General features: G+C 44.7%; 1 protein-coding gene across 3 annotated transcripts in view; it reads right to left on the reverse strand.

Annotated features, from left to right (window-relative positions):
- Positions 1 to 26,743, reverse strand: part of LOC139550594 (arf-GAP with GTPase, ANK repeat and PH domain-containing protein 3-like) — a 262,197-nt gene that overhangs the window by 18,218 nt on the left and 217,236 nt on the right. For all 3 annotated transcript variants that reach the window (XM_071361567.1, XM_071361566.1, XM_071361565.1), the window contains exons 14-16: positions 10,240 to 10,394; positions 9,348 to 9,438; positions 8,959 to 9,181 (exon numbers count right to left, since the gene is read on the reverse strand). In XM_071361567.1, the coding sequence (XP_071217668.1) occupies positions 8,959 to 9,181; positions 9,348 to 9,438; positions 10,240 to 10,394 (469 nt within the window). The remainder of the gene's footprint in view (positions 1 to 8,958; positions 9,182 to 9,347; positions 9,439 to 10,239; positions 10,395 to 26,743) is intronic.

Below are 26,743 nucleotides of genomic sequence, written 5' to 3' on the forward strand. Positions count from 1 at the left end.
ATTGTGATTGTCAAACATGCAATACCTTGTAAGTCACCAGACATTCTTCCCTGTTTTGATGAGCTTTTCAAAGCTCATTTTGTCTTCGGTACTGTCACGCCCTGACTGTAGATTGCTTTGTATGTTTCTATTTTTTGTTTGGTCAGGGTGTGATGTGGGTGGGCATTCTATGTTTGTATGTCTAGGTTTTGTATTTCTATGTTTTGGCCTGGTATGGTTCCCAATCAGAGGCAGCTGTCTATCGTTGTCTCTGATTGAGAACCATACTTAGGTAGCCTATTTTCCCACTGGTAGTTGTGGGTGGTTATTTTCTGTTTAGTGTTTGTATCACCTGTCAGAACTGTTTCGGTTATTCCTTTTGTTATTTTGTATTTAGTGTTCAGTTTTGAATAAATAATATGAACACGTATCACGCTGCACCTTGGTCCTCACCTTCTTCCGATGAATGCCGTTACAGAACCACCCACCAAAGAAGGACCAAGCAGCGTGGTAAGGAGGAGAAGCGCTATCTGGAGAAATGGACATGGGAGGAGATACTGGAAGGCAAGGGACCCGGGCACAGGCTGGGGAGTATCGCCGTCCGCAGGAGGAATTGGAGGCAGCTAAGGCTGAGCGGCAACACTATGAGGAGTTAGCACGGCAGCGCAACAGGCACGAGAGGCAGCCCCCCAAAACATTTCGGGGGGGGCACACAGTGAGATTGGCGGAGTAAGGCGATAGACCTGAGCCAACTCCCCGTGCTTACCGGAAGCAGCATAGTACTGGTCAGGCACCGTGTTATGCGGTGAAGCGCATGGTGTCGCCAGTACGTGCTCATAGCCCGGAGCGCTATAGGCCAGCCCCCCGCCAGCCTCTCCCCATGCGAGACTGGGCATCCAGCCGGGGCGGATTGTGCCAGCTCAGCGTGTTTGGTCTCCGGTACGCCGTTTCGGCCCAGGGTATCCTGAGCCGGCTCTGCGTACTGTGTCTCCGGGGCGCTGGGAGGGTGCAGTTCGCCCTATGCCTGCGCTCCGCCCATGCCGGGCGAATGTGGGTATTGAGCCTAAGGGAGAGGTGCGAGTGGTATGCACCAGATCTCCAGTGCTCCCCCACAGCCCGGTTCAACCTGTGCCTGCACTCTGGAGGGTCCGGGCTAAAGTGGTCATCCAGCCTGGAGGAGTGGTGCCAAGGCTGTGCACCAGAGCTCCAGTGCTCCCCCACAGCCCGGTCCATCCGGTGCCTCCTCCACGCACCAGGCCTCCTGTAGGTCTCCCCAGCCTGGTGGGCCCTGTGGCAGCCCCACGCACCAGGTTGTCTCTCCGTCTCCTCCCTCCAGGTTCTCCCTCCAGTCCGGAGCTGCCAGAGCCGCCCGTCAGTCCGGAGCTGCCAGAGCCGCCCGTCAGTCCGGAGCTGCCAGAGCCGCCCGTCAGTCCGGAGCTGCCAGAGCCGCCCGTCAGTCCAGAGGCGCCAGTGCCGCCCGTCAGTCCAGAGGCGCCAGAGCCGCTCGTCAGTCCAGAGGCGCCACTCACTCCAGACTCGACCATCAGTCCAGTGGCGTCCTCTAGTCCGGGGTCGGCGCTGAGGGTTCCCGCTCCAGAGGCATTATTAAAGTCGGCCGAGCCAGAAGTGGAGCGGGGTCCACGTCCCTCACCAGAACCGCCACCGCGGAGGAATGCCCACCCAGACCCTCCCCTATAGGTTCAGGTTTTGCGGCCAGAGTCCGCACCTTTGGGGGGGGGGGGGGGGGGGCACTGTCACGCCCTGACCGTAGATTGCTTTGTATGTTTCTATTTTTTGTTTGGTCAGGGTGTGATGTGGGTGGGCATTCTATATTTGTATGTCTAGGTTTTGTATTTCTATGTTTTGGCCTGGTATGGTTCCCAATCAGAGGCAGCTGTCTATCGTTGTCTCTGATTGAGAACCATACTTAGGTAGCCTATTTTCCCACTGGTAGTTGTGGGTGGTTATTTTCTGTTTAGTGTTTGTATCACCTGTCAGGACTGTTTCGGTTATTCCTTTTGTTATTTTGAATTTAGTGTTCAGTTTCGAATAAATAATATGAACACGTATCACGCTGCACCTTGGTCCTCACCTTCTTCCGATGATTGCCGTTACAGGTACCTTGTACAACCAGGATCTGGAAAATGTGTACAACTTCTTGCAAACCACAATTTATGAAATTGATGTTGATACCACTAAAGTTAATCTTAGGGTTGCAGAGTTGAGGTCTCGGATGCTGCATTGAGTTACTAAAAGTTTTGAAGTTGCAAACGGTTAAAACGCAGCATAGGAAATAACCTTTTTCATTTCACACAAACTTTTTCATATCATTCATCTAAAATGTTGTTTTGCTTGCAAAAGCCCCCAGGGAAATGCTAATTCCTTGACAAAACACTTGAAGTTGGTCCACGGACTTTGTCCAGGAAAGACAATTAAATGCGGTCAGGCTGGTTGTTCACAAGTTTATGTCACTTTTTCTGGGTTCAGAAGGCATCTTTATAAAGCACATGAACCTTGTTCTGATCATGGTGAAGGCCCCTCTACAGCTGAATATGTAGCAGTAAGTCATTTTGATGACTTGCCATCAACAAGTTCCCCTTCTTCCATGGAAGAGATAGTTGATGATATTTATATTCAAGCTAAAGAATCTGTGAAGAAGTGTCTGTCTATACAGGAGCCTATTAAAAGTGACATTGAGAGTAAAAGTCTCTTGAAAAAAATGAAAATCCTTTTGGTGTATTAAATTCTGAAAGTAAGAGAAGGCAGTATTTTACAGAAAAGTGGTAAAGGGTAGACCAGTTGAATACGTTCTTGGTACTAGATTTGATACACAACACAATCAGACTACTGGAGGCTATGATTATTAGATTGTTGTTACTGATAAATTTGTTTACATCCCAATTTTGTAAACATGACAGTTTATTTACAAACACCCTAATATAAAGGAGATGATGCAGACTGATTCCAGTTCAAGAAAACTTTACGACTTATTTATTTGACCTTTATTAACTAGGCAAGTCAGTTAAGAACAAATTCTTATTCTCAATGACGGCCTAGGAACGGTGGGTTAACTGCCTTGTTCAGGGGCAGAACGACAGATTTTTACCTTGTCAGCTCGGGGATTCGATCTTGCAACCTTTTGGTTACTAGTCCAACGCTCTACAAACAATATGTCTTGATGAGCATTTTAATGCAGATAGAGTTGGATGTACAACAGAGGGACCTTATGTATTTGATGTTAAAGAGCTTTTCTGTCACAAAGCATTTGATATACAGATGTCTTACAGTTGTGATGATTCAAGTTTGTTTATTGTCCCATACTGTTTCCTGTGATTCTAAAAACTGCACAGTAAGCTCTTTAAAACCATGATGTTGCAATATTGGCTTTTTTATTTACTTTTAATAAAGCGGGGACAGATGCCAAAATGTCATTTTACAGAGGCCACAATTTTATTTTATCATCAGTGTTTTTGATATGTGAGATGCCAGTTTCACAAAATCCTCCATGTCATTGTTAGATGAGCTTTTTTATGTACATGTATTAAAGTGAATAGAGGCCAACATTTCATTTCTGTCCACAATTTTATTTTATTATCATCAGTATTTTGATGTATGTATTGCAAATGCCTTACATTTAAGAATAAAGTGCTTTGTTAAATACTGACTTCTGATTTATTGACGTTAAGTTTAGTTGTGCAAATGCCACTCTTGACTGATAATATTACATTTTATATTGAGTGAATTTCATTTTAAGCAAAATAAAGTAAATTACAGTTTGTAGAGTGAATAGAGTAGAAATAACTCAAAAAAATGAACTCTACAACGAGTAATTTTCACTCTTTTTAGACTGCGACCAAACGTTATCTTTGAGTAAAAATGTATTACATTTGAGTAAGAAATGACACTTTCCACAGATAATATTCAATTCTATATTGAGTGAATTGGCAGTAGAGTTGTTTCCATGTTAAGCTAAATAGAGTAAATTACAGTTGGTAGAGTTAAATATAAACACTGAATAGAGTAGAAATAACTCTGAAAATTGAACTCTGCAACAAGAGTAGTTTTTACTCTATTTAGACTGGGACCAAATGTTATCTTTTGTAGAGTATAATTGTATTCAATTTCATAGCGTGTACATAGCCATAATATAACATTTGAAATGTCTCTATTCTTTTGAAAAATGTGGGAGTGTAATGTTTAATTGTTTATTATCTATTCCACTTACTTTGACAATTTAAACATGTTTACCATGCCAATAAAGAAAGAATTGAATAAAGAATAAAGAAAGAATTGAGAGAGAAAGATAGAGAAAGCTGGGAGAAGGGAACAGAAAGTGAGGAAAATAAAAGCGAGAAAAACAAAATCACCCACAACGGACAGAAAGCAGGACCCCAGAACAGGTTGCTAGGGGTGAGAAATGAGAGAGAACCCCAGTAAATGTCAACAGTAAAACTCCTAAATAAGACTCCCTACAGTCAACAACAGTAAAACTCCTAAATAAGACTCCCTACAGTCAACAACAGTAAAACTCCTAAATAAGACTCCCTACAGTCAACAACAGTAAAACTCCTAAATAAGACTCCCTACAGTCAACAACAGTAAAACTCCTAAATAAGACTCCCTACAGTCAACAACAGTAAAACTCCTAAATAAGACTCCCTACAGTCAACAACAGTAAAACTCCTAAATAAGGCTCCCTATAGTCAACAACAGGGGTACAGCTTAGATATTATCCTCAATCAGTGCTTGACATCTTTTTACTTATTTTGAAACTATCTCAAGGCCATTAGACTGTTAAACAGCCATCTCCAGCACATCAGAGGCGGCTGCCTATAGACATAGATTAGAAATCACTGACCACTTTTAGAAATGGATCACTAGCCACTTTAATAATGTTTCCGTATCGATCATTACTCATCTCATATGTATGAACTGGACTCCACACTATTCTACAGTATCTTAGTCACTTTTAAATCGTGTTTACATATTGCATCACCTATTTCATATGTATATGCTGTACTACACCACTGACTGTTAAACAGCCATCTCCAGCACGTCAGAGGCTGCTGCCTATAGACATAGATTAGGAATCATTGGCCACTTTAAGGAAATGAAACACTAGCCACTTTAATAATATCTCCATAACTTGCATTACTCATCTCATATGTATAAACTATACTCTATACTATTCTATGGTATCGAAGTCACTTTAATTGTGTGTAAATATTGCATCACCCATCTCATATGTTTATACTGCATTCTATACTATACCACTGTATTTTAGTCCAATGCCGCTCTGACATATATGTATATCCATTCCTTACTTAGATTTACGTGTATTTTGGGTATATGTTGTGAAACTGTTGGATATTACTTGTTAGATATTACTGCACTGTCGGAGCTAGAAGCACAAGCATTTCGCTACACTCACAATAACATCTGCTAAACACGTGTATGTGACCAATAACATTTAATTTTATTTATTTGACTTGACTTGGGCAGGAGCTCACCGGAGCGGAGTACCAGCAATTCAAATTTTCTACTGCTTGAGTTCCTATTCCTCTTATAGAATATTAGCTCAAAAGTATTGCTCCTGAATCTAAATATAAACAGTAGCGGCACCGAAATGAGTACCGGCACCTATTTCAGTCCAAGTCAAACACTGTTCTCAACTAAGAATAACAACTACATAAGAACCATGATCTAGAATCTAACTCTCTAGGATAAAACCCATACTTCTTCACTCATGCATATATAATGTTGGCTCAGAGATGATGATTCTATAGTATGGTTCTAAAATGAAACTGCTGTTTTGTTGGGGTTGAGCAGTCTGGTTGAGTGGTTTGGCCAGTCGTTCTTTTGAGAGGCCAGTAGAGGAGCATCTGTTAGCCCTGGGCTAGCGGCAGGCAGGGCAGGATGAGTTGAATATATTGTGACATTAATGAGGTTGACACCGTCCCTATGATGGAGTGGCTGTGTTTTTGTGCCAGCGAAGACTAACACCCTTAAACGCTCTCGCTGTTAACCCCTACTGCCCCTGTCCTCTCCAACAAAACTCTGGGACAACGACACGTACACCACATATGCACCCATTCACTTACAATAAACACCATTGCTTGGCAAAATGATTCTCATTCAATCCAGTCCAGCTTACACAAATTATTCTTCCTTGAAGCAGATGTATTGAGACAAAATGCCAAAGTGTATATCTGTTGTAGAAATAATACTTTATTATTTTCTTTCATTTATATGGCATTTTGTGAGAGATATTTTAAATTATATAAATCGCTTGCTACAGCAATCTGCTTCAGTTGGCCCTATATTAGTTCATTTCCTCCATCTACCTTGCTGGTGCTGAAACGCAGTGGCATGTTGGGTAATTAGTGGTGAATCGTCTCCCCGGCGGGCGGGCCTAATCAGTGACCTGTGGGTTTCATTTGGAGAGACAGCCGTGGCACCGTGCTGGACTGGACGGGAGTCCCCCGCTCCGCTCATTCATTTGTCTAAATTAATTACCCCACCTCCACCAGAGCTCCTGGCAAGGCCAGCTATTCTAAAGCCTCTTTGGAGAGTTGGAGTGTGGCCGCTTGCCGGTTGATGCTCCCGCACCCCTAACCTGTGAGTATCCGGACAGGCTCTGCGGTCTGTGGTTTGGGAACTTTGGGGTTCCGGGGGGAAAAAGGATCATTATGGCTTAGCTTGATCCAAGAGAAGGCTAAACTACAGCCTCTCTGCAATCCACACTGGGGTCGTAATTCTAAAAACAGCTGAGAACAAGGGATGAGAAAGAGGGATGAGAACGAGTGATGCTGCATCCATTCTCCCAGACACTGTGTCCGTTCGAGAAGGAGGGAGTTAAAATGAGTGCGCAGGTTGAGGGGTTAGTGATGTGATTCATTTGTATTACCACACAGCCCCTGCAGGCAGCATGTGGGAGCGGCAAATTATTTCTGAACCAAAGTGAAGGAGGAGGGCTCGTCTCCTCTCTCTCCTCTCCTCTGGTCGTCAGAGCAGAGCTATTACCTGGCCATGGCCAAGGGCCCCGCATGGCGCTCCAACCTACAGAGGGGTGACAGTAAAGTGGCCAGCGCCGGTGAGGGATAGCCTTCCACATCCGTTCACGCTCCCGGACATCTTCCTCCCCAAATGAGACACAGGGGAGGAGGGGTGAGGGAGGTGTGTGTATGGTGGATTCCCCCTCTTCCTCCCCGTCAAAATAGTCAGTAGTGTTTTCTGTCATGAATGTGTGAGTGTGTGTGTGTGTGAGTGTGTGTGTGTGTGTGTGTGTGTGTGTGTGTGTGTCTGTCTGTAGTGTTTTCTCTCACATGCATGCCAGACAATTAGAGGTGGCGTGGAGATCATGCCGACCGGCAGACACTAATTAAAGGAACAACTCCCCTCCAATATGCTGACTGGAGAAAGATCCCAGCGCTGCATTTCTTGAGATTTATGACCCAGGAGAAATGTATGTCATCATGATCTATTGATGTACACACACATCATTTATGGCACACCAATAAATAAATATATTTTATTCATAAAATTATTGGGTGATCCATTTAAACTACCTCTGAAAGCTGTTGATGGCACTGGAGAAGTCTGATAAAAAAGACTAAATTTATTAGTCCTTCAAAAGATACAAACAAATACAAAAACCACCACAAAATTAGCCTACATGATGATGAGTACTGACAAGTGTTGATATCTACATAAACCTGACTATAATGCAAATCTGTACATTCTTCTTTCACATAAGAATTTCTAAAAAGCTAAACCAATCTTGTGGATGAACGGCTTTTAAGTAAAAAAAATGTAAAAGCTGAGGAGCGAGCCGGCAGAGCTAGTGTTGCAGGAGACATTCAATCAGATGTGAGGCTCATCTTTAGGTAGCCTAGTTACTGAGTCGTTTAAATTACGTGTCACTAATGTTTAGTAGGAGGTGGGGTGGGAACGCTACACCAGCTGCCTGGGTTCCATCACAAAGCTGCACCATGTCACCACGGTGACACAGTTAACATCAGAACCACTTCAAGTCCAAGGGAAGATGATGATGACGAGACCATAGAGATAGAACAATCTTGAAGTTTAATCTTAATGTTCAATCTCTATAGACGAGACAACAAAGTAAGATTTATATGGTGGGGATCAGATTGGAGATAATATATTCATTCACCTTTTTGTCTCCTATATTTGCACAACAGATGCTTTGTGGTGATAGAGGAGCAGGGCTAAGGTAATGGAATCCTTCTTCTTCATGGGATTTCTGAGAAAACAATTATTTCTTATTCCTTTTGTCCAGATCTCTGCCAACAAATAGATATCGGCATTAGAATAATCATTGATCAACGATTACCTATGAGATATTAAGAAGTGCTGTTTTCCTCTGACAATCAGTTTTTAAAAATGACTATTCAATCTCAGTGACTACAATATAATAAATGGTAACAATGAGACCAAAAGATGAAAAACCAAGCCATTTAGCACTTGAGTAGTATATCTTTACATCTTCTCTTAATGTAGGTGAGAAACAGTACAGACACTACAGACCATTCTTCTATAGTGGGACAGAGAGAGTGATGGCAGCCGGGCCCTGTGTGATGGATATGTGACAGGGCCCTGATGGGTCCTGGGGCTCGGCCCCTGGGGTGGGCTCTAACACCATAATGGGCTCCTTAATTACCTGCTCATCCACACACAGGGTCATTAGTCAGAGAGACACGCTGGGCCTCAACTGTCACCCAGAGACAAACAACCCTCATTGGGGAGAGAGAAGAGGGGACCAGACCTTGGTTTACTTGGTGCTGGTCAGAGGCATTTAGTAGGTATGTGCAAAGTGATGTCACACACACACACATATGAGGGGTACTGACGAGTAAACCAAAAGACAGATGAATAGACCTGTAGACCGGTAGACAGACAGACAGACAGTACAGACACACAAAGAAACCCACACCAAACAGACAGATGTGGGGTACTGACCTGGTGCTGTCAGCGCCCACCTTGGTGTACCCCTCCAGGGCCCCCTCCCAGACACTGTTGGCCATGGTGTTGCCTATAGCCATCAGCACCATGCTGAGCTCCACAGGCCAGTCATCCAGGTCCAGAGACCTCACCCTAGACAGGTGGGTCCCCAGGTTCCTGTGGATCCCTGAACACTCTATACAGATCAGAGCCCCCAGGTTCAGACTGGCCCAGTCAGGGTCTGGGAGAGGAGGAGGAGAAAAAGAGAGACTTACAGCATTGTAAAACATCCAAATCTCCTTATCATCTGTGCTCTCTTTGTCACGTAGTGTACCGTACCTGGCACTTAACGTCTTGGGAATCATTGACATATAGCTCTGATGATGTTGACAAGGTACTGTACTCACTGGCTGTATCACAGTCCACACAGAAGCTGTTCCCTCTCACGTTCCTTATGGACTGAATGGATGCCGCGTCACTTTGGCTGCCTAACCGGGACTGTAGGAGAGCAGAGGTGAGAGAGAGGTGAGAGAGAGGTGAGAAACAGGTAAGCAAGAGGGACTCTGTGTGAGGCATCATTACTTTACAGTGAGAAGGAAGTAAGTAAGAGGGAATCTGTGAGAGGCATCATGACTTTACAGTGAGAGAATAGAGGAGACAGGATTTCAGCAAGATACACATCACAAACAACAGAAGGGAAGAGAGGAGGGAGGACTGGAGGCTTTGAAGGACAGGTGATCACTGAAAGACGGGGAGGCAAAGAGAGAGAGAGAGAGAGAGAGAGAGAGAGAGAGAGAGAGAGAGAGAGAGAGAGAGAGAGAGAGAGAGAGAGAGAGAGAGAGAGAGAGAGAAAGAAAGAAAGAAAGAAAGAGAGAGAGAGAGAAAGAGGGGTGGAGAGATGGGGGAGAGAAGAAAGAGAGGGGTGTAGAGAGGGAGAGAGAGAGAGCACAGACAAAGTATTATATGAAAATGAGTCAGTGTTGCGTTGCGTCTCCTCCCCTGTGTTCTGACACAGGCCGTGTTCCCATCTCTGAAGTCTGTCAGCTGTAATAAGAGCTCCCCCACACTGCACTGCACCTGTCTGACACACAGCCCAACACATGGCAGCTCAGAGAGAGGGAGGGGGGTGACGGGGGAGAGAGAGGAGTAGAACCGAGAGACAATTTTGCATTCACACATCCTGATTAGCTACCAGAGGCTTTCCTGGTCAAGTAATGTGGTCGTGGAAAACCCTTGGGTTTAATCTAATCATGACCGGACAGACCCACTGTCTCCTTCCTCACTGTCTCTCATGCCCACCTTGTTCTTCATGCTCTCACAGGACTGCAGGCTGGCAAAAATCTGGCTCTCAATGGCTGTGACCCACAGCTCTCTCTCCTCAAACGTAGATGCTTCGAAGTGCCACATCTGGCCCGTCAGAGACACTATGGTGAACTCAAACGACTCCTCCGACTCTGGAAAACAAAACAATCACACGGACTTGGTGAAATATTGCCATTTAAAATCAATGACAGAGGAAATTAAATTAAAATCACTTTCATTTTCGAAACAACTTGGCTAGTGTTGGACAAAGGTATAACATTTATTCTGTAATTGATCGTTTGCCATCTATAAAAATTGCCTAATAATAAATATAATAAATGCCATTTAGCAGACACTTTTATCCAAGCAACGTATTGTAGTGATACTCACTGGAACCAGTATCAGGGTACACTTACAGTAGCTACTCGATACTGATTGTGTACACTTGAAAACCATAGCCATCACTATGAATTGAAAACAACAGACTCCAACACAGTTTACTCAAAATACCCCTTTGTATTCATTCTACTGGTCTCTTTCTATTCCCAATTTCCATCCATCTATTTTTCTGTTGTTTAAATTTTCAATAAGAAACCGTTTCTTCTTTACTCTGATTAGGCCTTACACATTGTAAAATGGCTGCAGGTATTGTAATTAATTTGTAATACATTGTTCATCAGGCTTTATGGAAATGTCACCTGTCATCTGCCTGGGCAAGGGCTTTGACACAACATATGCTATAACACATGTCATAATGCCTCCTCCGTTCACAAGTAATTCATTAAGACGATGATAATACAGTAGAAACTGACTGATGTAAATCTTCTAGTCCTCGGCACATGCTTGATCTCAAAGACAAATGATTTGTAATTACCTAATTAGGGCCAAGCAAATATAGCAGGCTCATTTGCATAAAGCATGTTTCCCTGCCTCCAGCCGGAGACTGGAGAGGAGACTAGTCACAATGGGAATGGGCTCCTCCAACACAACTCTCATCAGCCCTCTCTTTGCACACCCAGATTTGATGTTCTAAACAGAGGCAAACCAGTCTCGTATAAACAGGTCAGAATTTAGGAACATGCGATTCCAAGACTGGTTAAAGCAGAGGTTGTGTGTGCTGGGTTTGGGAGGGACACAATACTGAGCTTTTATTTTGTAGACACTGGACATTTAGAGGTTGGGGGGCGTGTACTCATTGGTCCCTCTGTCTATACAGAACCTGATTTAGCTGATTTGGATCTGAGTGTGGAGACTAAATCAATCCCAATTCTCTAGTGGAGGGTCTCCTCTTCAGGGGGAAAGCTATAATCCAATTAGCTCGACACCAACTTCAATTACCTGATTTAGTTTGAGACATCAACTACATGTCACAGAATCAATAAATACCTCAGAGTGTCTTATTTAAATGTAGAGTTAGGGAAAATGTATGTTTAGAAGTCTGGGTTGGGTTATGTTAAAAAGACACTCACTGGTGTAGACTAACATCATCGGAGGTTTATAGTTGTTTTATTGACATAATTTTGGTGTTAATAGGTCCGATTAACCTATCAAGAATAACTTGTTAAGAAAACAGAACAAATGGCAAAAAGTATATAATTTAATAAAGAAATTCAGTCATTTTTGATACATGAAGCCTTTATGTAATGAATGTGTCCTTTCTCCTCCTCAAATGTCCCATCATTTTCCATCTAGAAAAAAAAGCCTGGCATTTAGATATGCAGCCTAGTTTTCCTCAGAGTCCAATGACGTTACACTTCTGCATTCAGCTTCTAAAAACCTGAACAAAGCTAATTATTTCGTTGACTGGCCAGGCAATAAATTGGAGGCATTAAAACACTTTCATTATGGAGATTAAAAAAGCAATGAATGGCTGATTTTTTAAACTGATGAGGATACTTGGGAAAACAAATCTAGCTCTTCATGCGTGGAACAGACCAGTACATGCAAGACATGAGCACTTAAAAGGCCAAACAAGCTGACAAAAACATTGACCAAACCAGATACTAGAATAGGCAAAGCCCCTATTACCCATTGACGTGAACGGGAATATCAGTTCTAATAATTATATATCTATGGTAGCGTCATAGTATCAGAGTGACAACAGTAGTATCATAATATGCTGATCGAGTTGGTTGATATGGCTTTTTAATGCAGGATCTGTCACAGCCTCACTGGAGAGGTAATTCCATTCTGTGAAAAGTCAAAGTCATTCTGTACCATGTTAGCACAACGATTAAGGTCAAAATGTCCTCCTCCAAGACGATATATACCAGGAGTGAACAATACAATGCGGTATTACTGTTGCTATTTCAAAGCCATCTGCTACCATGATGATGACAAAGACAGCTAGTGCTCCTGATGTTACCCAATGGGTACAGTTAGCACACAGCTAACAGAAGAAAGCATGTGGGGATTCACGCACACATTAACACCAGCAATTAGCATTAACCCTGTGATCTGATCATATAATTGATCCAGCAGCTACACAATCAACAAGTTATTTCCAATTAGATGTGTACAGAGACAGGGCAGTGGGTGGACATGGAGCAACATAAGCTAAACCCAATAGGAGGGAACAACTGCTACTGTGGAGAATCAGGAGGTAGATATGATGATTACCTTAATTAACATATAACACAAAAAATAAATGAGAGCCTAATGGCTGTGGTGGAGTGAAGCGAGATAAGAGAAGGCATCTTCTTCTACAATGTCTGTCCTCCTGTCCACAATTTACCATGCATCATAAAACTGTTAGTTAGAGGGCTTTTAAGTTCATGGTTCATCAGTCTGAATGCCTTTCAACAACAACAATGACATAAAATGTATAAATAATATAAACTGCAGATTTGGTCAATTAAGATAGACACTAATTTGTATCGTTAGATATTTTGAAACAATGAGATCAGGCCTCTGAGCATAGATATTTAGAGATCATTGGTCCACGTTTGATGCTGAGCTGTCTCTACTCCTAATGACTGTCCCTCCACTCCACAGCAGATGGTCCACTGGGAGAAGTGGGGAACGGTGGACCAGATTAGCACCACTGGGGTTTGGGCTGGGTCCAGCTGAGCTGTCTACGGAAGGCAGGGCCAGGGAGGGACACATCTATTCTGCCTCACACTACCTCTCTCTTGAAAGATTGATTCATTGACCGCCTCAGCAAGGCCTAAAGGTGTGAGTGTGTATGGTGTGTGTGTGTGTGCACGTGTGTGCATCATCATCGACACTGATGGACAGCTAAGAGTACTTGGACGATACAGTATATTGTAGACGGAGGTGGTTGGTGCGGCATGACATCCAAGGTATTTTTTTTATATGTATGATGGTATGTACAGTATGATGTGTTGTGTGGGTCGCATGCAAAAGGCGGTCAGTTAAAGAAGTGCTCTCCGTTCCTGTGAATTAACCAGCAGTTGGGAAGTGCAGGTCAAGGCGGTGCCATCTGTAAATGTCACAGGCACTGCTTGCTCATTTTACACATCATTAAAGCCATTATTCCTAACCTGTATCAGAGCAATCAGGAGCAGGGCATTACTGAGACACACACGGGCCCCGGGGGAACCGCACCACACCAAAACTCAGAGAGGGAGAGAGGAGGAGAGAATACACGCTCTCCATCTCTCTGACACAAACACACACAGGCGCGCATAGATAGACACACATGCACGCACAAGAACAACAGGGGCACGCACGCGCGCACACCCACCCACCCACCCACCCAACCACAAACTACAACAACCTAACAAACACGCACAAAACCAACACTCGAGCCACAACCTAATAGCAAAACTACACTTAGTGATACGGCAAGTGAAAAAACTGTCAATTACACAATGTATCTGTGGACAGTGTGTAGTGTATAGAGCCGCCCATATGAGAATCTTGTAATTCCTTTTTCTCCAACGTGCGGTGGATGGTGTTTGGAAAGCTGAGGAGCGGAGGAGCCATTACCGTAGCTCCTCTGGGCTCCAGGGACAGCTTTGGGAAATGAGACACGGTACAGACCAGGGAGGGAGTCAGTGACAAAACAAAGTATTTAGATAAACATCCACCATTAGCATAGGGTTGTTAAACCTCCATTTCCTAATCCTCTGCTGGACTCCAGAGGATATTAACCCTCAATATACTGAGGTGGAGGTAGAAATCCGGGACACTCCATTTAGTATGATACACTATAAACTCAGCAAAAAAAAGAAACGTCCTCTCACTGTCAACCGCGTTCATTTTCAGCAAACTTAAAATGTGTAAATATTTGTATGAACATAACAAGATTCAACAACAGACATAAACTGAACAAGTTCCACAGACAAGTGACTAACAGAAATTGAATAATGTGTCCCTGAACAAAGGGGGGGTCAAAATCAAAAGTAACAGTCAGTATCTGGTGTGGCCACCAGCTGCATTAAGTACTGCAATGCATCTCCTCCTCATGGACTGCACCAGATTTGCCAGTTCTTGCTGTGAGATGTTACAACGCTCTTCCACCAAGGCATGGAATGGCCCTACCCCTCACTCTCCGATGCAACAGGTCCCACACGTGCTCAATGGGATGGAGATCCGGGCTCTTCACTGGCCATGGCAGAACACTGACATTCCTGTCTTGCAGGAAATCATGCACAGAATGAGCAGTATGGCTGGTGGCATTGTCATGCTGGGGGGTCATGTCAGGATGAGCCTGCAGGAAGGGTACCACATGAGGGAGGAGATTTCTTCACCTGTAACACACAGCGTTGAGATTGCCTGCAATGACAACAAGCTCAGTCCGATAATGCTGTGACACACCGCCCTAGACCATGACGGACCCTCCACCTCAAAATCGATCCCGCTCCAGAGTACAGGCCTCGGTGTAACGTTCATTCCTTTGACGATAAACGCGAATCCGACCATCACCGCTGGTGAAACAAAACCATGACTCGTCAGTGAAGAGCACTTTTTGCCAGTCCTGTCTGGTGGTTGTTGCCGGTGATGTCTGGTGAGGACCTGCCTTACAACAGGCCTACAAGTCCTCTCTCAGCCTATTGCGCGCTCCTGGTGCAACTCGGGCAGTTGTTGTTGCCATCCTGTACCTGTCCCGTAGGTGTGATGTTCGCGCAATCCCTCCGTTCGTGAATTGTTACCGATCCTGTGCAGGTGTTGTTACACGTGCTCTGCCACTGCGAAGACGATCAGCTGTCCGTCCTGTCTCCCTGTAGCTCTGTCTTAGGCGTCTCACAGTACGAACATTGCAATTTATTGCTCTGGCCACATCTGCAGTCCTCATGCCTCCTTGCAGCATGCCTAAGGCACGTTCACGCAGATGAGCAGGGACCCTGGGCATCTTTCTTTTGGTGTTTTTCAGAGTCAGTAGAAAGGCCTCTTTGTAGTGTCCTAAGTTTTCATAACTGTGACCTTAATTGTCTACCGTCTGTAAGCTGTTAGTGTCTTACGACCGTTCTACAGGTGCATGTTCATGAATTGTTTATGGTTAATTGAACAAGCATGGGAAACAGTGTTTAAACCCTTTACAATGAAGATCTGTGAAGTTATTTGGATTTTTACGAATTATCTTTGAAAGACAGGATCCTGAGAAAGGGACGTTTCTTTTTTTGCTGAGTTTATATACAAAAGTATGTGCACACCCCTTCAAATTAGTGGATTCGGGCATTTCAGCCACATCCGTTGCTGACAGGTGTATAAAATCGAGCACACAGCCATGCAATCTCCATAAACAAACAATATTAGTCACATGTGCCAAATACAACAGGTGTAGACCTTACAGTGAAATGCTTACTTACGAGCCCCTAACCAACAACGCAGATTAAACAAATAACAAATAAAAGTAACAAATGATTAAAGAGCGTCATTAAAATAACAATAGCGAGACTATATACAGGGGGGTACCGGTAAAGAGTTAATGTGCGAGGGCACCGGAAAGTTGAGGAAATATGTACATGTAGGTAGAGTTATTAAAGTGACTATGCACTGATGATAACAACAGAGAGTAGCAGCGGTGTAAAAGAGGGGGAAGGGGGGGAAATGCAAGTTGTCTGGGTAGCCATTTGATTAGGTGTTCAGGAGTCTTATGGCTTGGAGGAAGAAGCTGTTTAGAAGCCTCTAGACCTGGCACTCCGGTACCCCTTGAAGTGCGGCAGCAGAGAGAACAGTCTATGACTAGGGTGGCTGGAGACTTTGTAAATTTTTAGGGCTTTCCTCTGACACCACCTGGTGTAGAGGTCCTGGATGGCAGGAAGCTTGGCCCCAGTGATGTACTGGGTCGTTCGCACTACCCTCTGTAGTGCCTTGCAGTCGGAGCCGAGCAGTTGCCATACCAGGCAGTGATGCAACCAGTCAGGATGCTCTCGATGGTGCAGCTGTTGAACCTTTTGAGGATCTGAGGACACAAGACAAATCTTTTCAGTCTCCTGAGAGGGAATAGGTTTTGTCGTGCCCTCTTCATGACTGTCTTGGTGTGCTTGGACCATGTTAGTTTGTTGGTGATGTGGACACCAAGGAACTTGAAGCTCTCAACCTGCTCCACTGCACAGCCCTGTCGATGAGAATGGGGGCGTGCTCGGTCCTCTTTTTCCTGTAATCCACAACATCATCAATCTTTGTCTTGATCATGTTGAGGGAGAGGTTGTTGTCCTGGCACCACACTGCCAGGTCTCTGACCTCCTCCCTATAGGCTGTTTCGTCGTTGTCTGTGATCAGGCCTACCACTGTTGTATCATCGGCAAACTTAATGGTGATGTTGGAGTTGTGCCTGGCCGTGCAGCGATGAGTGAACAGGGAGTACAGGAGGGGACTGAGGACGCACTCTTGAGGGGCCCTTGTGTTGAGGGTCAGCTTGGCAGATGTGTTGTTACCTACCCTTACCACCTGGGGGCGGCCCGTCAGGAAGTCCAGGATCCAGTTGCAGAGGGAGGTGTTTAGTCCCAGGGTCCTTATCTTATTGATGAGCTATGAGGGCACTATGGTGTTGAACGCTGAGCTGAAGTCAATGAATAGCATTCTCACATAGGTGTTCCTTTTGTCCAGGTGGGAAAAGGCAGTGTGGAGTGCAATAGAGATTGCATCATCTGTGGATCTGGTGGGGCGGTATGCAAATTGGAGTGGGTCTAAGATTTCTGGGTTAATGGTGTTAATATGAGCCATGACCAGCCTTTCAATGCACTTCATGGCTACAGACGTGAGTGCTACGGGTCGATAGTCATTTAGTCAGGTTACCTGGGCACAGGCTCTATGGTGGTATGCTTAAAACATGTTATTACAGGCTCAGACAGGGAGAGGTTGAAAATGTGAGAGAAGACAGTTGCCAGTTGGTCAACACATGCTCGGAGTACATGTCCTGGTAATCCGTCTGGCCCTGCGGCCTTGTGAATATTGACCTGTTTTGTAGGTCTTACTCACATCGGCTGCGGAGAGCATGATCACACAGTCTTCCGGAATAGCTGGTGCTCTCATGCATGTTTCAGTGTTATTTGCCTCAAAGCGAGCATAGAAGTAGTTTAGCTCGTCTGGTAGGCTCGTGTCACTAGGCAGCTCTCGGCTGTGCTTCCCTTTGTAGTCTGTAATGGTTTGCAAGCTCTGCCATATCCGACGAGCGTCAGAGCCGGTGTAGTACGATTCGATCTTAGTCATGTTATGACGCTTGCCTCTTTGATGGTTCGTCGGAGGGCATAGGGCGATTTCTTATAAGCTTTCGGGTTAGAGTCCCGCTCCTTGAAAACGGCAACTCTAGCCTTTAGCTCAGTGCGGATGTTGCCTGTAATCCATGGCTTCTGGTTGGGGTATGTACGTACGGTCACTGTGGTAATGAAGTCATCGATACACTTATTGATGAAGCAAGTGACTGATGTGGTGTACTCCTCAATGCCATCGGAGGAATCCCGGAACATATTCCAGTCTGTGCTAGCAAAACAGTCCTGTAGCTTAGCATCTGCTTTTTTATTGATCTAGTCACTGGTGCTCCCTGCTTTAATTTTTGCTTGTAAGCAGGAATCAGGAGGATAGAATTTTGGTCAGATTTGCCAAATGGAGGGCAAGGGAGAGCTTTGTATGCGTCTCTGTGTGTGGAGTAAAGGTGGTCCAGAGTTTTTGTCCTCTGGTTGCACATTTAACATGATGATAGAAATTTGGTAAAATGGATTTAAGTTTCCCTGCATTAAAGTCCCCGGCTACTAGGAGCGCCGCCGCTGTTTTTCACCCGTTTTGTGTTCACCCTTTCCTACAGACCAGGCTCCCAGAACGTGAAGGCAAACGCATTGTCCCGGCTGTATGACACAGAGGAGCGGCCCATGGACCCCATTCCCATACTCCCAGCCTCCTGCCTTGTGGCGCCGGTAGTGTGGGAGCTGGACGCGGACATTGCGCAGGCGTTACGTGCAGAGCCCGCTCCCGTCCAGTGTCTATTGGGCCCACACGTCACCCTCCTCTGGTCATCCTGGGATCGGCCGGACAGTGCGCTGTTTAAGTGGGAGGTACTGGTGGCCTACCTTGGCTAAGGACGTGAGGGTTTATGTTTCCTCCTGCTCGGTGTGCGCCCAGTGTAAGGCTCCTAGGCACCTGCCCAGAGGGAAGCTACACCCCTTACCCGTTCCACAACGGCCTTGGTCGCACCTGTAGGTGAATTTTCGTACCGATCTCCCCCCTCACAGGGTAACACCGCGATCCTGGTCGTTGTGGATCGGTTCTCTAAGTCCTGTCGTTTCCTCCCTCTGCCGGTCTCCCTACGGCACTACAGACTGCGGAGGCCTTGTTTATGCACGTCTTCCGGCACTACGGGGTGCCTGAGGATATAGCGTCTGATCGAGGTCCCCAGTTCACGTCTAGGGTCTGGAAGGCGTTCATGGAACGTCTGGGGGTCTCGATCAGCCTTACTTCGGGGTTTTACCCCGAGAGTAATGGGCAGGTGGAGAGAGTTAACCAGGATGTGGGCAGGGTTCTGTAGTCTTATTGCCAGGACCGGCCGTGGGAGTGGGCGGCGTTCGTGCCCTGGGCCGAGATGGCACAGAACTCGCTTCGCCACTCCTCCACTAACCTCTCTCCCTTCCAGTGCGTACTGGGGTACCAGCCGGTTCTGGCGCCTTGGCATCAGAGTCAGACCGAGGCTCCTGCGGTGGACGACTGGTTCAGGTGCGCGGAGGAGACATGGGCCGTGCTGTGCCAAAAAAAAGACGCAGACCGTCACCGCAGTGAGGCCCCGGTGTTCGCACTGGGGGACCGGGTCTGGCTCTCGACCCGAAACCTGCCCCTCCGCCTGCCCTGCCGGAAGCTGGGTCCGCGGTTTGTGGAGCCATTTAAAGTCCTGAGGAGAGTGAACAAGGTTTGTTATAGGTTACAGCTTCCCCCGATTACCGTATTAACCCCTCGTTCCATGTGTCTCTCCTCAGGCCGGTGGTGGCTGGCCTGCTCCAGGAGTCTGAGGTGCGGGAGGTTCCTCCGCCTCCTCTGGACATCGAGGGGGCCCCGGCGTACTCCGTTCGCTCCATACTGGATTTGAGGCGTCGGGCAAGTGGCCTTCTGTATCTCGTGGAGTGGGAGGGGTACGGTCCGGAGGAGAGGTGCTGGGTTCCGGTCGAGGACGTGTTGGACCCTTCAATGCTGCAGGAGTTCTACCGTCTTCGTCCGGATCGCCCTGCACTTCGCCCTCCGGGTCGTCCCCAAGGCCGGTGTCGGCGCGCGGCTCGGGGGGGGGGGGGATGGGGGGTTGTAACTGTCACGACTTCCGCCGAAGTTGATTCCTCTCCTTGTTCGGGCGGCGTTCGGCGTCGGTCTTCCAGCTATCATCGATCCACTTTTCCTTTTCCATTTGTTTTGTCTCGTCTTCCCACACACCTGGTTTCAATTCCATCATTACATGTTGTGTATTTAACCCTCTGTTCCCCCCCATGTCCTTGTCTGGAATTGTTTATTGTAAGTGCATGTGCACGTTTATCTGGTGTGCGACGGGTTTTGTACCCATTGATTGTTTGTTCTGATTCCGGTGGTTTTTATTATTAAACTGCTCCGTTGTAACCACAGTTTTTTGCTCTCCTGCGCCTGACTTCTCTGCCGCCAGTATGCACCCCTTATAAGCACGCCACCTTTCTGTTCAAGTGAGCACAGCACAACAAGGTGAGTCTGAAAATGTATTGTATGTTGCTGCAGAAATTATGTAATATGCCAGGGAGATATGTATACTGTAGCTAAGAAAGTAATACTAAGTGTATGTTGTTAGTAGCCCATGTGCCTCACCCTATTAATTTGGTCCCTTATCCCCTCATTATTTAGCCTTCATTGTCTGCTTATATGCCACCTTTATTTATCCTACGGTTCTGACTTGGCGTATAGGGAGTATACTGTAAGAATGGCCCATGTCTGGATTCTGTCGCTGTACATTTCAAAAGTGCAAAAAAAAATAGTTATATTGACTACGTCCGTCCTAGCTCGCTCATTAATGTCTTAATCGAAATTACGAATTGCCTCTTATCCGCTCGTCGTCCCCTTATGCCATAGCTAGTACATCTCAATTGTCAGTAGAAACCACATTTGTTTAAGCAAGTCAGCCATATCAGCTTTTTTAAAAGGCAGTAAATGTGGCTGAATCAACTGTTTTCGCTAGCAGACAAGGCTCCACTGAGGTGTAACAGTGGTAAGGTGTTGGGACTCTGCTGTTGAGACAGCTTTATGTAGGCCCTAACAGTTTGTGGGCACCGTTTGTCACCGCTATAGTCCAATTAATGTATTGTTTAGTGTTGTGTACTTACGAGAGTATTGATATTTTAGAAGAAAATAAATCATAGGCTTATTTTTTATTTTTATTTTTTATTTTACCCCCTTTTTCTCCCCAATTTCGTGGTATCCAATTGTTAGTAATTACTATCTTGTCTCATCGCTACAACTCCCGTACGGGCTCGGGAGAGACGAAGGTCGAAAGCCATGCGTCCTCCGAAACACAACCCAACCAAGCCACACTGCTTCTTAACACAGCGCGCCTCCAACCCGGAAGCCAGCCGCACCAATGTGTCGGAGGAAACACCGTGCACCTGGCGACCTTGGTTGGCGTGCACTGCGCCCGGCCCGCCACAGGAGTCGCTGGTGCGTGATGGGACAAGGTGCGCGATGGGGCCCTACCGGCCAAACCCTCCTTAACCCGGACGACGCTAGGCCAATTGTGCGTCGCCCCACGGACCTCGGCTGCGACAGAGCCTGGGCGTGAACCCAGAATCTCTGGTGGCACAGCTAGTGCTGCAATGCAGTGTCCTAGACCACTGCGCCACCCGGGAGGCGTCATAGGCTTATTTTAACAATGAAAAGGCATTGTCTCAAATTAATATGATGATCTATGTGACATTGCTACACACAGATATACCATTCCATTTAAAATTCATAATATAATACAACAACAAACTCTTGAATGATGTTATTATGATGTGCGTCCCATAAAAAAAACATATCATAGGCGGCATGTAGCCTAGTGATTAGTGCGTTGGACCAGTAACCTAAAGGTTGCTAGATCGAATCCCCGAGCTGACAAGGTACAAATCTGTTGTTCTGCCCCTGAACAAGGTAGTTAACCTACTGTTCCTAGGCTGTCATTGTAAATAAGAATTTGATCTTAACTGACTTACCTAGTTAAATAAAGGTAAAACATATTTTTTTTGTGATATAGCCTACACAGGTTTCACGCGTGTAGCTTGTTGTTGTTGACACTAGCAGTTAAGAGCGTTGGGCCAGTAACCAAATGGTAGCTGGATCAAATCCCCGAGCCGACAAGGTGGACAAATTTGCCATTCTGCCCTTGAGCAAGGCAGTTAACCCCCAACAACAACTGGGCGCTGATGACGTGGGTGTCGATTAAGGCGAAGAACAGATTTGTCAGTAACCAGACTTTGTGTGCCTTTATTTAAAGGGCAGGGCACCTGTGCAACCCTCCAATCTCATCTCCTTAATTGAAACACCTGACTCCAAATAGCTTTTGGAGAAGTCGTTAACACAGAGGTTCACTTACTTTTTCCAGCCTGCACTGTGAATGATTACTCAATGTCTTAAATAAACATTTGAAAAGTACAACTGTTTGTGTGTTATTAGTTTAGTCAGATTGTGTTTGTCTACTATTGTGACTTAGATGAAGATCAGACCACATTTTTATGAGTGATCAATGCTGAAATTCAGGTAATTCCAAAAGGTTCAAAAAACTTTTCTTACAACTGTAAATGCTCACATTCCATCATGGCCACCTAATCATCCCCCTCATTTCTGATTGGCATATCACTCCTCACCTCTCCACCTGACAGCTGATCTGTGGTGAGCATTCTTGCCCAAAAATGGTTGCCGTGCATCACTGAGGTGGGTGCTACACATTGATGGTGGATGAGGTGAGTTTCCCCCTACTATGTAAAGCGCATTGAGTACCTCAGTTAGTAAAAAAAAGGCTTTATAAATCCAATCAATTATTATTATTTGTATAAATTCACATCTCTCTATTATGTGTGGAAACAGATTTCTAAAATGAAAATCACTTGGAACTGATTTCCAAGTGTTTTTACAGTCGCCAGTTGGGGAACTCTGACCTAGCGAGTCAGTGGCTACTTTCTCTCTCTCCCTCCTGTTTCACACACACCACCGGCCCCTGGCCATTCCCCGCCCTGCTTCAACACTTACCGTCTCTCCCGAGTCGCTAAGGCAGCGCAGCAAACAAGTGTCCAAGTTTAAAGAAAGTAAAAACAATCCATGTTTTTCGATTATCCGGATATGCGAGAAAAAAAATAATGATATTAAATTACTAAATTATTTAAAATGCTCATCCCTAATATAACCCCTAACACACTGAGGTAGAGTGGAGGACTCTGGGTTACCACTCTGGATATTATTGTATGTACTTTATACCCTAACCTCAATGAGAAAAAGAGTTAGGGTCAGGGCTAGGATAAGCAGTAAAAGGTGTTACTGGGTTACCGTCAGTTGAAGGTGGATGATTATTCTCTGTGGAATGATACAAGAATGTTATCTACACATCAAGGTAGCTTCTGAACACCAACTCAAAGAAGAGTAGTCATTTGCAATGAACATCTCTGGTTTCAAGCCAACTCATTTTCAACCGACTCACATCTAGCTGCAGTTTATAACAAGGCTACCTGTGAATACAAATCTGCCATAAATGCAACTGACAGAACATGGTAAGACATAAGTGTAACTGGTAAACATGACATTTTTTTAATTATTAGACAAAATCATTTGTGTCTAATCATTTTTCTCTACCACTTAAAACCTCACTGCTGTCCCCCTGACAAGATCAAATGTCCTCATCTATAAAACTGTGAAGGATCTGAATCACCTCTCTTCTTCTCTCCTCATTTCTTCCCCCTCTTTTGCTCTCCATCCCTTCATCTCTGCCCGTCTGTTGCCTCTTTCCACTGAATACGCTAAACCCCACATATCAAACAATGAACATTTGATACACTTTCCTTCTTTTAAAAGAGAAATACATTAATGAAGCCTGACAGTCTGTAGTAATCAGAAGGGCCTCCCCCAGAACACAACACTTTATCGCCCATCGATTTTCCAGTGGGTTTTAAAGGCGGGCGGCATGTTGGTGGTGTGCGAGCAGCTCGTAACAAGAGCCCCGACGCCGGGCCGCTGCTGAGAAACACATTAAGAGGCTGTCAGTTGTGTCGCCATGCATCCTGCATCATTCTTTAAGCACATGAGAAGTTCATTACACTGCACACGGCTCTGGCAGTGCAATGGAATATTAGGGGCTGTATCTGTTGTGCACTTCCTCTGAGGAAAGCGTATAGTGGACACGCAGTTGACATGGTGGAAAGAATTCACTCTGCATGTCCTGCCTCTACTATATGCCACTGGAACTGTTCTCGACTAACAAAGGAAGTTAAGGTGACTTTCAATCAAGAGTCAGACTGCTAAATTGACTTCCCTGACTAAAATGGCCCAAAATAAACATTTGACATTTTAGTCATTTAGCAGACACTCTTATCAAGAGTAACTTACAGTAGTGAGTGCTGTAATCTAAGTAACATAATAAACAAATCCCCATCAAAAGCCACCACATCCGCTATGCCACCCTTCCTCATCTGCGGTGGAAAGTGGCCGAGCTACAGCGGTGTTTGTCAGACCATGAGACATCCCGAAAATCGGTCTTCATATAAAAACATCTGTAGCGTCCGAACGAACATGATGGTGGTGTCCGTTTTGCTCTACGTCCCCCACAAGTGTCATGGGACTCGTCTGAAGGTAACTGGTCCTGGTTAAAACATTTTATGGAAGTATGGAGGTAGTATTGTGCCTACCCCCAAAAAAGGCTTAAATATGTGTACAAAAAAATTATTACCTGAGCTTTCTATATCTCCTAGATATAGGACAATCACTCCAAAAACGTATTCCTTAAGATTCATTTTTTGACAGTATTTTTCGCAATTTATGAATGTGTTATTCAATGCATTTATATGGGCTATAGTAGTAAAGGCCAAATTCAATATTTTATCAAACCGTTTTAATATACTTTTTTGATACGTAAAGTGGTCCTACAATTCAAAATCAAATAGCTAAATTATCCATGACCATCTTAAAACAATACCATATGTCAGCTTAGACATAAGCGGCTTAGACTCTTAAGCAATAAGCAATAAGGAATGGAATTAGGACGCATGGTATGTAGGGAGCAACATTTTTTCCTGACCACATGATCTGCCCAGGAAAAACTCTTGACCCAAGTTGAAGTCTATAACTAGGATCCAGAGGTTTTCCTGGGTAGATCATGTGGTCAGGAATACTTCCCTGGCCCCACTAATTTATAAACATAACTGCCTGGCTAAGATATCTCCTTGGCTACAGACAAGACTTCACAGTAGCAACAGTTTCTCAAGACCCCTTTACACAACCTGTTCTTCCCATATTGACTAAAACGATTGATCACCTTAAAAAGCTCACACTGCTTTGATTTATGACGCTTCACAACAACTAAAACTCAATTTCGACCTGCATTCCAGGGCTCTGATTGCCCAGTAAATGAGATAAACTGATAGCAATTTATTCAAGGATCCAACCTCTCCCTCCCTCTCCCCTTCTTTCAAGAGACACAACCTGCACCCAACACTTGAGTGATTCCGATATTAATATGTCTGTATTCCAGAAGCGTTCAGTAGAACAGACAATCTGAAGCTAATAGAAAATCTCAGAAGAGAGGTAAAAAGAAATCTCTATATATATACACACGCTACCGTTCAAAAGTTTGGGGTCACTTAGAAATGTCCTTGTTATTGAAAGAAAAGCATTTTTTTTGTCCATTAAAATAACATCAAATTGATCAGAAATACAATGTAGACATTGCTAATGTTGTAAATTACTATTGTAGCTGGAAACTGACGATTTTTTATGGAATACCTACATAGGTGTACAGAGGCTCATTATCAGCAGCCGTAACTCCTGTGTTCCAATGGTACGTTGTGTTAGCTAATCCAAGTTTATCATTTTAAAAAGCTAATTGATCATTAGAAAACACTTTTGCAATTATGTTAGCACAGTTGAAAACTGTTGTGCTGATTAAAGAAGCAATAAAACTGGTCTTCTTTAGACTAGTTGAGTATCTAGAACATCAGCATTTGTGGGTTCGATTACAGACTCAAAATGGCCAGAAACAAAGACCTTTCTTCTGAAACTCGTCAGTCTATTCTTGTTCTGAGGAATGAAGGCTATTCCATGCGAGAAATTGCCAAGAAACTGAAGATCTCGTACAACGCAGCTTCATTAAATAGTAGTCAACAGTGAAGAGGCGACTCCTGGATACTGGCCTTCTAGGCAGAGTTGCAAAGAAAAAGCCATATCTCAGACTGGCCAATAAAAAGAAAAGATTAAGACGGGCAAAAGAACACAGACACTGGACTAAGGAACTCTGCCTAGAAGGCCAGCATCCCGGAGTCGCCTCTTCGCTGTTGACGTTGAGACAGGTGTTTTGTGGGTACTATTTAATGAATCTGCCAGTTGAGGACTTGTGAGGCGTCTGTTTCTCAAACTAGACACTCTAATGTACTTGTCCTCTTGCTCAATTCTGCACCGGGGCCTCCCACTCCTCTTTCTATTCTGGTTAGCTGTTCTGTGAAGGGAGTAGTACACAGCGTTGTACGAGATCTTCAGTTTCTTGGCAATTTCTTGCATGGAATAGCCTTCATTCCTCAGAACAAGAATAGACTGATGAGTTTCAGAAGAAAGTTCTTTGTTTCTGGCCATTTTGAGCCTGAAATCGAACCCACAAATACTGATGCCCCAGATACTCAACTAGTCTAAAGAAGGCCCGTTTTATTGCTTCTTTAATCACCACAACAGTTTTCAACTGTGCTAACATAACTGCAAAAGGGTTTTCTAATGCTCAATTAGCCTTTTAAAATTATAAACTTGGATTAGCTAACACAACGTGCCATTGGACCACAGGAGTGATGGTTGCTGATAATGGGCCTCTGTAAGCCTATGTAGATATTCCATTAAAAATCTGCCGTTACCAGCTACAATAGTCATTTACAACATT

The sequence above is a fragment of the Salvelinus alpinus genome, chromosome 23, assembly GCF_045679555.1.
Source record: "Salvelinus alpinus chromosome 23, SLU_Salpinus.1, whole genome shotgun sequence".
NCBI lineage: Eukaryota > Metazoa > Chordata > Actinopteri > Salmoniformes > Salmonidae > Salvelinus > Salvelinus alpinus.